The sequence below is a fragment of the Octodon degus genome, unplaced genomic scaffold (genome assembly GCF_000260255.1).
Source record: "Octodon degus isolate 3935 unplaced genomic scaffold, OctDeg1.0 scaffold00087, whole genome shotgun sequence".
NCBI lineage: Eukaryota > Metazoa > Chordata > Mammalia > Rodentia > Octodontidae > Octodon > Octodon degus.
Genome location: NW_004524663.1, coordinates 3,275,543 through 3,291,164, shown reverse-complemented (window position 1 = coordinate 3,291,164; position 15,622 = coordinate 3,275,543). Strand labels below are relative to the sequence as shown.

The following is a 15,622-nucleotide window of genomic DNA, read 5'->3' as shown; positions in this document are numbered from 1 at the left end:
GAGGGAGGGGAGAGAAGAGAAGAGAAGAGAAGAGAAGAGAAGAGAAGAGAAGAGAAGAGAAGAGAAGAGAAGAGAAGAGAAGAGAAGAGAAGAGAAGAACCTATAGTCCAAAAAGGCATGGAAGGGGATCCCCAAAGACGCACGGGCAACTAGATCACTGGTATAGGAAGCAAGAAGACCAGAGTAGGGCTTGGAAATATCAGGTTAGGGCTCTGGGCTTCAATGACCTTCCTTCCCCTTATTTTTCCTAAAAATACCATTTTGTACCCCAGGGCAACCAGGGAATACCACTTGTTGACATTAGGTGGAGAGACAGAGACTGGAAGGAAGAGGGAAGCCAAGAACAAGGGGACAAAGAAAGGAAAAGTGAGGACAAGGCAAAGAGGAAGTCAATAGGAGAAGGGGAAGAGGAGTAAAGAGGAAGTGAGAGAGGAGAAGAGGGGACAGAGGGGAAGATGGGCCCCGATCCTGGAGTGTCCGCTGCTGTCCATGACCATGCTACTTGTTATACTTTGTCGTTTAGTTTTCAGACCTTTGAGATTGAGTCACAAGGAAGGGAGTCTTGTTTTTAATCTTTTCAAAACAGCTTCTGCAGAACCTTCTCTGCCTTGTCCCCAAGATCCAGTCTGAGGTAACGCACTGATGCAGTCTGCTCTAAGGATGCAGAGGAAATGCAGATTCAATCACCGGCCGTGACGGAGCTGTGGATGGTGAAAGCTGAGTGCGCTCGGTTATTCTGGCTCCAGTCCCAGGCTTCGAACCTATCTGCGCTGCACCCTCCCCACCCCTCAGTGCCACTCAGCCTGGACACCCCTGTGGGCAGCAGGGAGAAGAGGACAGTGTGCGAAAAGAGTGCCATGAGAAAACGACAGGCAGCGGACGCGGGGCCTCCACGTCAGGAGCTGTGACAGGAAGTGGAGGGGAGCTGTGCCAAGGGGAGCACACATGCCACCTTCCGAAGGGGCAGCACCACTTTCCTCTAGCCAGTTGCTGTCACATGTGGAAGGGGCCTCAGTGTTGCTGGGCTGTCTCACTTTTTTCACCTAAGGCTGGCAGTTTGGCCTTCGTGTAACCTCCAACTGACTCACGAAATGTACCTGCAGTTTCTTGCTGCACACAGAGGTGCTAGACCAAGATGCAAACCACTTGCCTGTGTCCCTCTCTCCTTCCAGGCCATTACATTTATGTGGACACCTCCTTTGCCGAGCAGGGGGAGAAAGCCGTGCTGCTGAGTCCTGAGCTCCAGGCTGAGGAGTGGAGCTGCCTCCGCTTGGTCTACCAGATAACCGCACCTTCAAGGTCTCTGTCAGATCCCAGCCAGCTGAACCTCTATGTGAGATACGAGGATGAAAGCTTTGACCGCTTGCTTTGGTCAGCTAAGGAACCTTCTGACAGCTGGCTCATAGCCAGCCTGGATTTGCAAAACAGTTCCAAAAAATTCAAGGTAGGTGGAGTTCAGGAAGAAGATGTGGGGCTTACAATGTGTGCTTTATCCTATATGAAATCTTGTAAAACTTCTGCCATGGTGGGTAGATATATCATAGGAGATTACTAGTCATGTCGATTAATACTTTTCTTATTAAAAGAGCTTCTTCCTATATTTCCTCCACCTACTTAGATGAGATTTCTGTACGAACCTAAGTGGTACCTGAGCTAACCTCTTCAAGTCTTTTAATAATGTCCCCAGTCAGATTCTTGTCCCGTAGCAATGAGCTAAGGCCAACCATCTTGTTTGCCTTAAATTGCTGAGCAGCTCCTGACACCTGAAATACAGGAAATACTCTGTTTTGGATTCTAACACCCCTTCTTGCTTATGTGTTGCACAGCTCTTAATAGAAGGCGTCCTAGGACAAGGAGACACAGCCAGCATTGCCCTCTTTGAAGTCAAGATGACCACTGGCTACTGTATTGGTGAGTTGCCTTTTCATTGCATGAGAATCTGAACATCTCTTTCCTAAAGTCTGCCATTGCCAGAGGCATTGAATCAATCCTAAAGACCAAGCATACTATGGAGCTGCACACTAGGTAGTGCTTAAAACTGTTTGCGAGGGTCACGTGAATGCTGGACATGGCTTCTCGGTCTTTAGCATGGGAAGGCTCGTCAGCATTTTCCTGGACTGCCCAGATTAATGAAAGGAAAGTAGACACAGCGACTGTGCACCCAGCCTTGCCACCCTAACCCCAACACATCCTTGGATAATCTCTGGGTTGGTGTAGACTCTGCTGTGTGTAGTATTTGCCAGAAAAGCAGGCAGGGTTACCTCCTCTCCTCCATTGCGCTCTTGGCTCACCATTGCCTGGATTAGTCATGGTTATCACTTAGGCCCTGTTTGGGGAGGGTTGTTTAGGTGGCCCTTACATGCCACCTTCTGAGAGGGAATCAAGAGAGGACAGTACCTACCCTCCGGCACTCACCTTCTCCTTGCCTGCCCCAGCCACAGTGTCTGTGTAGTAAGTGCAGGTGGGGTTGTGAGGAAAGGGCTGTCTCTGGGCAGACCTGGGTGGGGGGAGGAAGGACAGACCACATCCAGGCAAAGCCCGAGGCCGAGTCGGGTGTGTAAGGGAGAAGCTGTACCACTCAGGGAGTCCTGAGTCAAAGCCTGGACCTAGATAGAGGGCATGAACTTCTGGGCGATATAGAGTGATATGTGAGCAGTCGGCAGGGGTGAGGAGCATGGGGGGGAGCTGAAGGCAAGGAGCCAGCTGGAACCCAGGAGTCCCCTGGGACCTTACAGAGGAGAAGCAATGACGGTCTTCAGTGGGGGTTCCGCAGTGCAAAAGGAAAGCATCCGTACATCTGAGAGATTTTTCAGCACTGACAGTACTTAGAGGTTGAGTGGAGGTGTGTGTGAAAGAAGTGGAGGCGCAAAGATGATTCAAAGCGCTGGGGAGATAGCTCAGCAACATAGCACCTGCCTACCAAGTACAAGGTCCTGAGTTCGATTTCAAATACCAAAAAAAAAAAATAATAATAATAATAATTCTAAACCAAAAGCAGCCCTTGCCAGTTCCCTAGAGTCCCACTTCTCCATTTTATCTTCCCATGATATGTCTACAGCAAAAAAGTAAGGCAGATGGAAAATGAGATGTGAGGAGACCATGTCTCAGTTGCTTCCTTCAGCCTGGGGCCTGTAGATGGGACAGGGACAGCACTTCCCTCTGGGTTCATCCCTCCCTGCAGCGCCACCTGCTGGTGCCCTCAATTCACAAAGCCACTAGGCCTCTTTTCCTCAGCTGTAAAATGGGAATGAAATGTTTTCCGGGTTGGATTCCTATGAAAACTAGAGATCGTGACTATGATGGGGATTTTACAGCACTGAAAACTCAAGAAATGTGTGTTGCCCTCCTTCAAATTACGTGGTGGTTTCCCGCTGGTTTAAAACCAAAGGGAGAACAACACTTTATTTTGTAAATGGTGCATCACCCTCTCAAACTCCCTTTTCTTGTGGGTACCTCTTCTTTTGACTGCTCCTCTGTAAAATGAGGCATGCAGCGCACCTCTCTGCTGCGGCTGCTTAAGGAGTAAGTTCATATATAATGCTTCGAATAGTGCCCAGCACCCCAGGCAATATGTTGCTTTTATTATATACTGTGCCAGGCTTGGGCACTGAACATTGGGCACTGGCTGGCAGGCAATGCATGGAAAAAGAAATCCTAAACATTTTCTATGGCTGTCAATCTGAAATCACATTGATGAGTCTGCTGCCTAGGATCCAGGCAGGAATGTAGAAACCAAGGTACACTCAGACTGAGTAATCTGGGGAAAACTCATTAAAGAGACCAGAGAGGGGTGAGTGGGAAAGGCAACGAGCAAGGAGTAGTGCTGTGACATGGGACGAGGTAGCGAGGACTCATGAGCCATTGTTCTGCTTTGGCCCAAAGGGCCGAGGGAGGTAGAGTCACAAGAACGTGGAAACCGTAGCTGGATGCTGAGGGTTTCTTAAGAAGGCTTTGCCTTCAGTACAGGGACATGGCCAAGCCATGGCTATGTAGTGTGGAGGGGCTGCGGGAGCTAGCCCTGGAGAGTCCTGTTCCTTTACCTCCACTGGCAGAACATGGTGCAGACAGGCCATACCCTGGAGAACAGAGGAGGTGGGAAGGGAAGGCTGGGTCGAGAGCAAACTTGTTCATGGGGAACAAACCATAGCAAATGTGTCAGTGCCTCTAGAAAAAAGAAGGGTCTCTTCATCTCCTTTTTCCTCCACACTTGAGAGCTGCAGGAGGGGTCCAGAGCTCCAGTATGTCTGCCCTGCTGACTCTAAATAGGTTCTCGCTTTTAAGAAAATCAGAGGATTTCAGAACCTAGGAAACGTGCCCCTCAGTTTTGGGCATCTGTTCACACTTTCAGAAGAAAAAGAAATGGGGGGAAAAAGGTGGTGGGCAGACTTTCTAGAGCTGAGAGGAGTAGCCTAAATAGTGCATTAAAACATAGATGATGAGGCTGGGAGTGTTTGATCCCATCAGCCAAAGATAATTTTTAATTTAATTTAATTTGATAGAGATGAATAAACAAAAATGGTTAGTTTGTACCAAGTGCTGGTCATGTACCTGGCATTGCTCCCATAGCTGTCCATAGTTAAAGACAGCCCTAGCGGTAGAAATGTTGTCTGCAGTTCCCTTGTGAAGAAGCAGGCTAAAGGGTTCAATGAATCACGCAGCAAGCCTCAGGGCTAATACTTGGAAAGGCCACAATTCAAAGGGACTCAGTTCATCTCAGATCTCTTTTCTAGGCCAGAGTTGTTCAGTCCTGGCACAGAAGTTCCAATAGGCAAAAGAAAAGAGGAGGACGTGATGGTGCCCGCCTGTGAGCCTAGCACTCTGGAGGCTGAAACAGGAGGATCACCCAGAGTTCAAGGCCAGCCTAGGCTACATAGTGAGCTCAAGGTCAGCCTGAACTACATAGCAAGACCCTGTCTCAAAAAGCCAAAAAACAAATGAAGAAGAGAGGAATCTCAAAATATCCAAAGGCAGACTCTGCAGGGGGGAAGACTATCTGCACATGTGAGTGTGTGTCAATACAGCAGCTATTTTCTTCTCTCCCTCCAGAATGTGATTTTGAAGAGAACCATCTATGTGGCTTTGTGAACCGCTGGAATCCCAATGTGAACTGGTTTGTGGGCGGAGGAACTATCCAGAACGCCCACTCCATCCTCCCGCAAGATCACACCTTTAAGAGTGAGCTGGGTGAGTCAGGGGGCGCGTGGACTCCTCAGGATGCGTTCTTCTGCCATTTCCTCCTTCCCCCTGGAATGACCTGACTCTGGTTTCTGTTAGCAGAGAAAGGAGAAGAGGGGTAGGTGTTGAATGGGTGCCAGGGGTCCTGGTAGACGAGTCGGGAAGAATAAACAGTGAGATCCAAATGAACTGCAGGCCCAAGCTCCACAATTCAAGACAAGTCTACTTGGTTAAAGGTTTTACTTTGCCATGACCTTGAGAAAGTGCTGCCACTTTCACTTTTTTGTATTATGCTTTACGTCCTATCTATGTGTTGTTTAGTAGTTCTTATTTCTAAGGATGAGGCTGGAACAATCCCAGGGAACTTTTCAATAAAAATAGATTGACTGATGGGAGTAAATCCTTAGGAAAAGCCTAATGACAGCTAGGTGAGCCAATACTGCTGATTAATTCTGAATGTGGTGTGCAACAGCGCCCCCAGGCGGCTGTGTCTGTTGGTTCTTTGCAAGGAAAACCGGAAGGTTGCCAGATAAAACCAAGGAGCAGCAGAAAGCCTTCACAAGAAAAGAGCTGAGCAAGGCCTCACTTACGCGTGACTTACCACCGCTGTTGTCTGGACAATGGCAGACATTGCAAAGGCCTCGGGCTCCCTGCAGTTCCATAACACCCCAGTCTTCGAGCCCAAGTTCTTTTCCAAGTAATAAGAACAATCTGCTGATAGGCTTTCCTGTAGGAATTTTGGGTTGCTGTGAAAAGTGCCCTTTTTTCTTGGAGAGTCTAAGAGGATCTACTCAGTGCCAGGAACCTGCTGCTGGTGACGGTATGCACTCGAGCCCCGAGCCATGGCAGCATATTAGGACCCCTGAGCTTTTTGCGCATTCACTGGCGGTCCTCGTCTGAATCACCGCTTTTCCTGCAGCTGACGTTGGCTTTGAACAGGCCCCATCTTGATCTCATTCTCTCCCGCTTCAGACTCAGAGTCTCAGAGGCCGGGGTCCAGGCAGGCAGAGTGACGTGGGGGGAGTGAAGACCGGGCCAAGACTCAGTGGTGCAAACGCTGCGCAGCTGCGGTGCATTTGTGACTTCTGGCAATAGGAGCTCTGTTGAGATCTCTGCTAGACTTTTTGATTTTTTAAAGATAATCAGGAAGAAAAGCACTTTAAATGTAAATTTTCTCAGGATTTTCACAGTTAATGAATATTTTCAAAAAAGCAATACAAGGCTGACAAGACGTGGGCTGACGTTCCTGTACAGCATTTATGCTACAGCTTTTCTTTCTTTTTCTACTTGTTCAGGCTTCTTAGGGCCCCATACTTGTAACTGACCACCTGTAAGGGACTGGAGTCTCAGGAGCTTGCTTGTTTAGCACAAACTAACTTTGTCTCCAGAGTTCTTATTCAGTCGCCCCAGAACTAGGTATAATGGGGAGAATGACACGCTCCAGGCCTCTTTCTAGCTTCAAGGAATATGCATTCAAGAAAGGGAAAGAGGTTTCCTCCACAAATGGATCCAAGACAAAGCCCTACGTGTCGAGTGCTATGAGAGTGGTCCTTCTCTGCCCAGAAGAAAAGTGCTGGGCGTTAAAATGCTTATTGCCTGGATCTCTTAGAATTCAGTATAAAGGAAGTAAACTGTGAAGGGGTAGTGTGATTTTTGACAAGCAGAGACTCTGCGGGAGGGTTGATTAGTGATGCAGAGATGTCTTCTGCAAGAAGTAATTAGCACTGAGACACAGCTGAGAAAACAGGGTAGGGCAGATGCTGCGAGGTGTTGAGTGCAGGCAAGGAAATTCAATTTATTTATTTATTTACAATGGGAGGCCATTGGAGGTCTGTGAGCAGGGGAGAGCTGCTTTCGTAGTACTGTGTTGAGGAGCATGAACCTGAAGGTGATCATTTCAGCAGGTGGAAGACAGAAAGCTAGAGCAAGAAGAGGAAAAGAGTATTCAACAAACTATTTCTTTAGACACCGCTAGGGTCCTTCACATAAGGAAATGAGATCAGAAAAAAGAAAAGTACTTACTTCCCATTAAAAAGTAATAATCATGTTTAGAGCCTTTGCCAGTGGCAAAAGATTGAGACTGTCCTGTGTATGGCCCATATTCAAACCCTAAAGACACAGCCGGTCTCCATTTGGGCCACTGCAGAAGCCTCAGTGGAAGCAACCGTTCTGTGGAGAGTAGATGGTAACCAGTCTCCACACATTCACCCCAAGTCTGCAGGAGCATTTTCAGTCAGTTGGGCTAAGTCAAAGCAACATCCCCTGAGACCTTTGTTTAAAAAATAAAGCAAGTAACTGAACCACCTTTGGAGTTTCAAAAAGAAAAGCAAAGTAACTTTTTCTCTATGTGTGGTACTAGGCTAATCTTTTTTAAATTTTATTTTATTTTTTAAAGAGAATATAAAATATAGTTTCACTAAACAAAATAATATGAATTTGGCGGTATTTGTTTCATTGCATAGAGTTGTCTTTAACTTAGTTGTTCAGATTACCAGATATATATGCATGCAAAATTGGAAAAAGAAAGAAAAAAATATAAGAAATTAAGAACAGAAAAAGAGGGAACAAATGAAAAAAAGAAAAAAATCAGCATTAACTGCTCCTTCCCCTAGACCAGTAGAAGTCCACATGATGAGGATGTACAGTTATCCAAGCCATCCTGCATATGTATCATTTTAAGATTGCTTTTCTGTCTTACCTTAAAATCTAATGCAAGGAGTAGAAAGAATCTTAAAAAGCCAATAAATTGAAGTTTCAATAATCATTTGGTATCACTATCACAATCATCTTGTGGAACAAATTTAGACAGCTTTATCCAAATCACTGAAAAGTGAGTTCCAAAGTCAAATCCTCTGGCTAACCAAAGTCCTGAGCCTGACTTTGTATTGAGTGCATCGCTTTTTCTCCTCAGTGACGTCAAGCTTCATCTGGGTGGGGAGACCCTGTGTTCCTTTTCTCAGGGGAGGAAGCCTAGGTATGGGCTAATCCGTGTGATTGTGTTCTCGGAGTGCAATCTGTGGCCCTCATCCTTCACCTGCGACTTCAGAACCTCTGGCCGTATTTGTGTCCTTGAGGGATAAAGGAGCATGAGAGAGGAGTTGGAAAGCTTGGGCCCCAGGCCTGGCTATGAGTGTGCTCTGCTTTTGAGCAATCCCTTAACTTCTTAGAGTGTCCCTCAGCCTGTTTGCAAATGAGGAACATGCCATCGGTGATCTCCAAGGTGTACCTTGTGCTCCTTGCCTACTGCTAACATCAAAATCTCCAACTTCACCACTCACTAGGATCTGTTTCAAAATGTACTGGGTCTCTCTTGATACTTAGACCCCACTGCATATGGCCTTAGGACAAATGAAAAGTGCCAACCGGAGGAAGAAGTGAGGGGGAAAAAAGGACCAACTTTTCTAAAGTCTTAATTAGAAGGGGTGAGATGGCATAGTGGTGTGGTCACCTTGAGGAGCACTGAGACCCGCTGGTACAGGCTGTCACCCCGGTCACTACACTTGCTCAGTCTTTCTCTCCTGCTCCCTCCTCTCTCCTGTTGCCCCTTCCCCCTCTTTCCACCCTTTGTCTTCTTCTTCTTGGCTGTCCTAAAGCACCCCCAAAGGCAGCCAGCTTTACTGACTAACACTGCTCAGTCTCCTGATGGCAGCAAGGAGGATGAAAGGAGACACTGGCTCTAGGGCTGACAGAAAGTCTCCTGAGAAGGAGTCTGTGGAGTTGTGCAGTTAGTCTGGACAGAGCCCACGCAAGAGAGGGAGGCTTCTTCCTTCCTCACTCACTCATTCATTTCTTCAACAGACACATGATAAGCTCTTTATATCTGTCAGATATTTCTGCATCCTTGATGACACAAAAACAGCAGCTTCAAAGAGATCATAAGAGCTAACTTTTCCCTGAAATATCAATTCTTGCATGTACTACTCTTTATGTGAAGAAGGTGCTACACGACTGAATAAACTGGGGTAACTCTGAGTTAAAGAAAGATAAGCAGATCACTATTTCTGTACTTCTCACAGTTTTTTAATGTAGTTCCGTGTTAATGTATTCTACAGCATTTCTTAAATTATCTAAATGACAAAATGGTAAATGGACATGCACAGTGATACGTGACTAATAGAGACATAAAAAAATGTGCAGATCCACATAGAAAACGAAGGATTGCCCCAAAGTTTGGGGTTCATGGATGCCTTTGTAGAGGAAGTAATCTCAACACTGGAATTTGGCTAGATGAGTACAGGAGAGATAAAGTTGTCACATGCCTAAGAACAGAGGTGTGTGAGCAGATGAGGAATTCCATGTTGGGAGAGTGCTGAGCACGCTAGGCTGTAGGATGACAGTGGAGTAGCTCCGATCCTGGGCAATTTCCTACTTAAGGTGGGGAAGCTTGGATAACTGTATGCACTTGCTTCTTCCAATTCTTTTCTACTGTTTCTTCCATTTATCTTCAGATTTTGGACTCAAACTTTGCCCATTGATTAGCCAACAGGGTTTTCATTTCCACTTAGCACACACACACACACACACACACACACACACACACACACACACACATACACATGCATATGCATATGCATATGCACACACACACATGTGCACATCCACATTCCTAACTCCTGAACTTCCAGGTAAGCTTTTTCCTTGAATAAGATGGGCCTAAAAAGGGTGCATTCAAAAGATTCTAAAATATTTCATTTGAAGAGTTCTGCCCACATAGCTCAGGTTTGCCCAGAATCACTCTTAAAGAAAAAAAAAAAAAAAAAAAAAAAAAACTTGTTTAAACCCGAATGTTCTAAAAAGGATAGAGGTTGCATCTCCTATTTCATTTGCCTTCTGCTGGGTGTATTGATTTTTCCTAAGCTCCATCAATTTGGGTGGCAAAGTAAAGATGAAAGGGCTCAGATGTCTGCCTGCAGCAGCAGATTCAGCTCTGTATGAACTCACCTCGTGCTCGCTCACCCAGGGGAGCAGCTGATGCCTTTGCTTTCAGGTGAAAACTGGAGAAGCAGAAGGCAGGGGGAAGGGGAGTCAGGCCCCTGCTGAGGAGCATCAGGTCTGGGGTAGAAACAGATAAGAAAACATAGTACCATGGCAATAGATAACATGCAGTTGTGGTGGGACTTCTTTGGCCCCCTGGAGACAATGTGATTTCATCCTGTTTTGCTCTTGCTCAATTTTGATTTATTGTGTATGGGCTTATTTCTGTGTTAATATTTTATGAAGTGAAATAAAATCTTTCAGGAGGCAATCTACTGACAGCTGCATTCATTACTGTTTGCTACACGCCTTAGCAAAAGAAGATAATTGCTGTGAAAATAATGAAGGAAACTCATCTTTTTGCTGAAAATTTTAAAATCAAGCCAGCTTAGGGTGCTGCTCTGGAAGGAGCTGGGCAAGGTTTCAAAACCTAAAATAACATTAGAATTACTCTATTCCATCAAAGACCATGAGATGGATGTGTCATCTCTCCGCTACTCATGACTCTCTTTTCTCATTTTCTCTTGGCTTGAGTTCAAGTGCTGTCTTATGAGTGCCTCTCTCTTCACTCTCTTCCATGATCCATTTCAGTTGTAGCTAAGCCCTTGGCAAGGAGGAAGCTTTATTCCTTTCCTTATCATTGCCCGTCTGCAAGCTCTGTTTTGCTGCCTTTCTCCATCGTTCAATGACTTGCCATGGCTTCCTGGCCATGTTTCATGTATTAACAGAAAGCTGATTTTCAAAGATTAAGTTCTGTTGAGTCACAGTCCCACTATCTCAACCAGTTCAAGACCTTTCTCAATACTAGACCACAGAGCAGCAGCAGCAGCAGCAAGAACAAAGGCTTTGACCTTTTCTTCTCCTTTCATTTTCTCCCACTCACTATGCTGCTCCTGGCTTCATCAAGATTGGAGAGCTGTAGTGTCCCAAACCAGCGGGTCAGTCAACGAAGGTCACCTGGGAGAGGAGCAGGGAATTGAGGAGGGGACAAAGGACAGGAGATGCGAGAAATGGAGACTAGACAGGATTCTGATCAAGTCTCGTTTATTCAGGGGAGGTGCTGGGTGTATATAGTGGAGGGACAGGAAATGACGTCAGCGGGTAAAAGGCGCAAGTAACTAGGCAACCGGGCTATGACAGGAGGTCCCACCTCTGGGGCATAGCAGGAGACTTATGAGAAATAGGGGGGGGTAAGAAGAATTAGGAGCTTAGCTCAGCAGAGATAGGGGAAGAGGAACCCGGAAACCCACTTGAAATAGGACTGGAGGCCTGGAGTTATTCAGCCTCCCACACTGTAGTGGGAGTTGGAACAGAAAGAAAAGAGCCAGGGACAAAAACCTTTATTTGTTAGTGCTGTTTAATCTTAAATGGATACCATTTACCCTGGAGGTGATCTAAATCTGGCCACTTTTCCCATTGAGTAATGGGAACCTCAGTTTACAGTTCCTGAGCAGGGATGGGCTCTCTTTCTGGTCACCCATGAATCCTCTTGGCTCCCATGAATGATGGGACACCCATCGGCCACTTTCTATGAGGATCGCCATGCTGAGCAGAGTCCTTCCAAGGGACTGAAGCATGACTCTCTTCTTAGTTGCTCATTGAGGCTAACGGAAAACTCAACATCTCTGCCTTATCCAACTCTGAAATTGCAGCTTAGTGGAAGCAAAGTTTCTTCCTGTCCATTCTGCCCCTGCAGCACCCTGCAGCCAGCTTCCTGCCATAGGCTGCATGCAATCAAGTGTCAGACACTTGTCTTAATACTCCACAGACTCAGGCTCCAAACTCTGATCACCTTTCTCTCAAGGCCCAAGGCAATTGCAGAGCCCAGAACTTTCTCTGCACTTAAGAGGAGGGGTACGGTTCAATGGCAGTTTCCCTCCTCTACCTTTCACAAGCCATCTTCTTATTAGGAATCTTTCCCAAAGAAAGAAGGGCAAGCAAGGCCCTTCTCTTCCCTTAAAAAGTCAAAAGGAAGCACACTCTGAGTCAACTCTGCTACAACTCTCTCTAAAAAGGAGAAGAGGAGGTGAGAAAGAAGATAAAAGGAGGAGAGGAAGAAAAGGAAAAAAGGAGGAGGAGAGGGAGAAGGAGAAGAACAGAAAGGAGGAGAGAGGAGGAAGAAGAAGGAAAAAGGAAGGAAGGGAGGGGGAGAGGGAGGGAATCAATCTCTGTCTTCAATCTCTCTGATTCATCTCCAGCCTTCTTACATACATAGACTGGAGGGTAGAGATGGCATAAAATTGGTAGGTCGGACTGGTAGTGTATACATCAGCAATCCTCGCATTCAGGAGGCAGAGAGAGGAGGCTTGCCATGAGTTCAAGGCCAGCCTAATGTACATAGCAAGACTCTGCCTAAAAAAACAATTGTAGGTTGGTAGGGTCACCTTAGGTACCCAGTGCTGCCACTGAGCATATTGATGGCCTAACACCCCTCTTTAGAAAACAGAGATTCTTGTCACTTTCATTCTTGGCCTTGAGGCCTTAGCAAAGACTAAGAGAACCTCACTTGGCATTTGTTTACATTCATGTCTTGCTTCAAAGTTGTATAAAGGGCTGGCCAAATAGTTCAGTGGATTAAAGCGCCTGCAAGCAGCAGCAAGGGTCAGTGTGCTGAGAGAGCAATTGAGACCAGGTGTGGTTGGAGCACACCTATAATCCCAGCACTTGGGAGGCTGCAAACAGGAGGATCACTACAAGTCCGATCTAGTAGTGAGACCCTGAACACCTGTAGATGCTTCCTTAAAATACAGGGAAAAAAAGAAAGAAAAAAAGAAAGCTGTATAAAAAGGCCAAAGTTTTCCTCTGAGAGTGAAAGCCACCCAAACCCTTCACACTAAGGATTTATGAACCTGTCAGATTGGGAAGTAGGAAAATACACAAGTTAAATTGCTGTCTTTCACTGCAATCTGCATACCACAGTAGCAAATAAATGGGTATTTGCATCTGGAGGGTTTCTTCAAACCATATTGCCTCTTTTAGCAGGGGAACAGCCTGTCCAGACAGATCACCAGAGTGAGACAGCACAAGCAGAGTACAGAGGCCAATGGGACCGAATCACAGCTGAGTCAGGGTGCCTTTGACATCATAGCCAAGCCACAGGCAGTCTGAGGAGTTCTGGTGAGCCGGGCTGCTTGAACATGAACACTCAAGGTCTGCCCTCACAGTTCTTTTCTTGGTCCTGGTGGAAAAGGCTGTCTACCAGGAGTCACTGGCTCCACTTGGAAGAGTAGCTCATACAGAGTTGCTGCAAGGAAGGAAAGTGTGTCCCCTTACCAAGTAAGGGTGCTGTATCCATACTCAGACACCATCCCAGGGGGACCTGACCTTTCACTGGCATTATCAAGAATTGTCATCTTTTGGCTGAATTTGGATTTCCTAGAATTCTCAGGCTCTTTGTGGATAATTAGAATGAGGAAACAATAGATTCACTTCTAATCTCAGTATGGGAAAGCAGCAGACTTTAGATGTGTGGCAGTGAACTTCTTTCATGGTAATTCTTTCATGGTAAACACATTGCTGCCCTATATAAAGTCTTTAGATTTTAGTTAAAGTTTTAGTACATTCAAATCTCTAGTGAATGGGTATTCCCAATAATTTTGTTGATTGTTGGGTTGGGATTCTGCCTACCAAATCCTATCTGTACTCACTTCACAACTAAGACAGTTTCAACCTACTCTAATCTTGATCAGACAAAGATCATCACTCCAAGAGGTTCAGGAGCTCAAGGACCCTGGGCCAAATTGGATGTTGGCCTCACTGAACTGCATAGGAAAGTTCCAAAAATTTGTGACACTGGACATCATTTCTCAAGGATTCCAGGGAACCTTCTTTATTGTCACTGGACAGGCACATTAATGACACCTGTAGCTACCCAGCCATGGGTGGCACCATCTAGGGGTGGACTACTGGTGTCGCAGTCTGTCAGGGCTTTTGTCCTTCCAGTGGGGCCTCCTAGGACCAACACCAGAGAGCTGGCTTCAGAGTCATTCCCACGCCTTCAAGGACAATGATAAACTTGTCAGAGCTGTGTTTGTTTTCCCAGTGAGAAAGCTGTTGTTACTCGGATCATCGGTAAATAGTGCCCAACCTGGCAACACATGAATGATAAAGAAGAGAAAAGGGAACACACTGTGGTTTGGTCTAGTCTAGTGGTCCCATGTGAGACCTGATGTCAGCAGTCTTGGTCTAATTCCCTGCAGCCTCTCTGACTCACTTGGGGCAGGTCACATCTGTTTGCCGGATTCTTTTTGGATCAGAAATATGCTTGTGGTTCACTTGGCCTAATGTCACAAGTGTGAATTGTTAATGAGGCACTTCAATGGCAAGTTCAGGGACAAAAATACTGTCCCCACAGCAGGTGAGCAATTGTCCCTTCAAGGAGACTGCCAGATATCTGTCCTCTGCAGACAGGATGGACTTACAATGGGGCTAAAAGTAGAAAATCTCTCTAGCTCAGTAAAGTTATAGCACTTTCCAGGAGTCTACTGAATAGGTTTAAGTGGATTTGCGAAGTTTCTCAGATGCACTGAAAGTCTTCTAGAATCTTTGCAGGCAGAGGTGCCTCACAGACAGCGATTTCTCTCTTCAGGATTGTGTCACTTTGGACCCGCCGAGAAGCAGACACTGAGCTGGAGCAAGATGGGAAAGAGACTTATTAGAGGAAGTGGTGGTGAAGGACCATGGAGAAAGAAGTCAAGGACTGGGCCAGCATACTCAGTAGGGACAGTGGGCACAGGGCTTCATTACCATAATATATTAGGGGTGCAAAAAAGTCTTAATCTCAGGAATTTTAAAATCAGGAGGGCTACAGAGATAGCTCTCTAGGGATAAGGCATAAATGCCTGCCTGGCAAGTTCAATCCCCAGTAACTAAATAGATAAATAAACAAATAAATAAATAAATAAATAAATTCCCACAAAAAAATAAAATCAGAAGAAAAAATGACTATAGAAATAACAAATACAATTAAATACCATACCTAGATTCATCTCTATGCCAATGCAACCGTAGACTAGGTTCTTAGCATTACTGAGGAAGGAAGAGCCCACAGCATAGCAAATCCCTGGGCCACGAGCCACAGTATCACAATGTGTGGTACTGTGTGCAGTCTACTGCGTAGGGAAAGAACACACATCCTCTGCCCAGTATACACATCCTGAGGAAGAGAAGAGGCCACACTGGTGGGAAGTGTTGAGCATCCTCGTGGTATGGCCTTGGTAAACACACTGTGGTCCACACAGGAGGGAGGTAGCTGAGATGACCAGCACTAAGGGCTCCTGCAGCAGCACATTCTCTTCATGGAGACACATGTCTCGCGTCCATGGCCTGCACACTGACATGTGGAGTCAGCAAAGCGGCAAAGCACTCTTGCCCTTTCTCCTCCTCAGTCCCCTGATGCATATCTGCAAAGGGACTCTGCTTCATTGGTAAGACATAGTACACATGGCAGCTCACAATTCATCTTTTTTTTTTT

At 46.0% G+C, this 15,622-nt stretch overlaps 1 protein-coding gene across 2 annotated transcripts in view; it reads left to right on the top strand.

Moving 5' to 3' along the window:
- Mamdc2 (MAM domain containing 2) overlaps nt 1-15,622 on the top strand; it is a 195,338-nt gene that overhangs the window by 78,426 nt on the left and 101,290 nt on the right. For both annotated transcript variants that reach the window (XM_004637164.2, XM_023721949.1), the window contains exons 3-5: nt 1,173-1,444; nt 1,827-1,911; nt 5,047-5,184. In XM_004637164.2, coding sequence (XP_004637221.1) covers nt 1,173-1,444; nt 1,827-1,911; nt 5,047-5,184 — 495 coding nt within the window. The remainder of the gene's footprint in view (nt 1-1,172; nt 1,445-1,826; nt 1,912-5,046; nt 5,185-15,622) is intronic.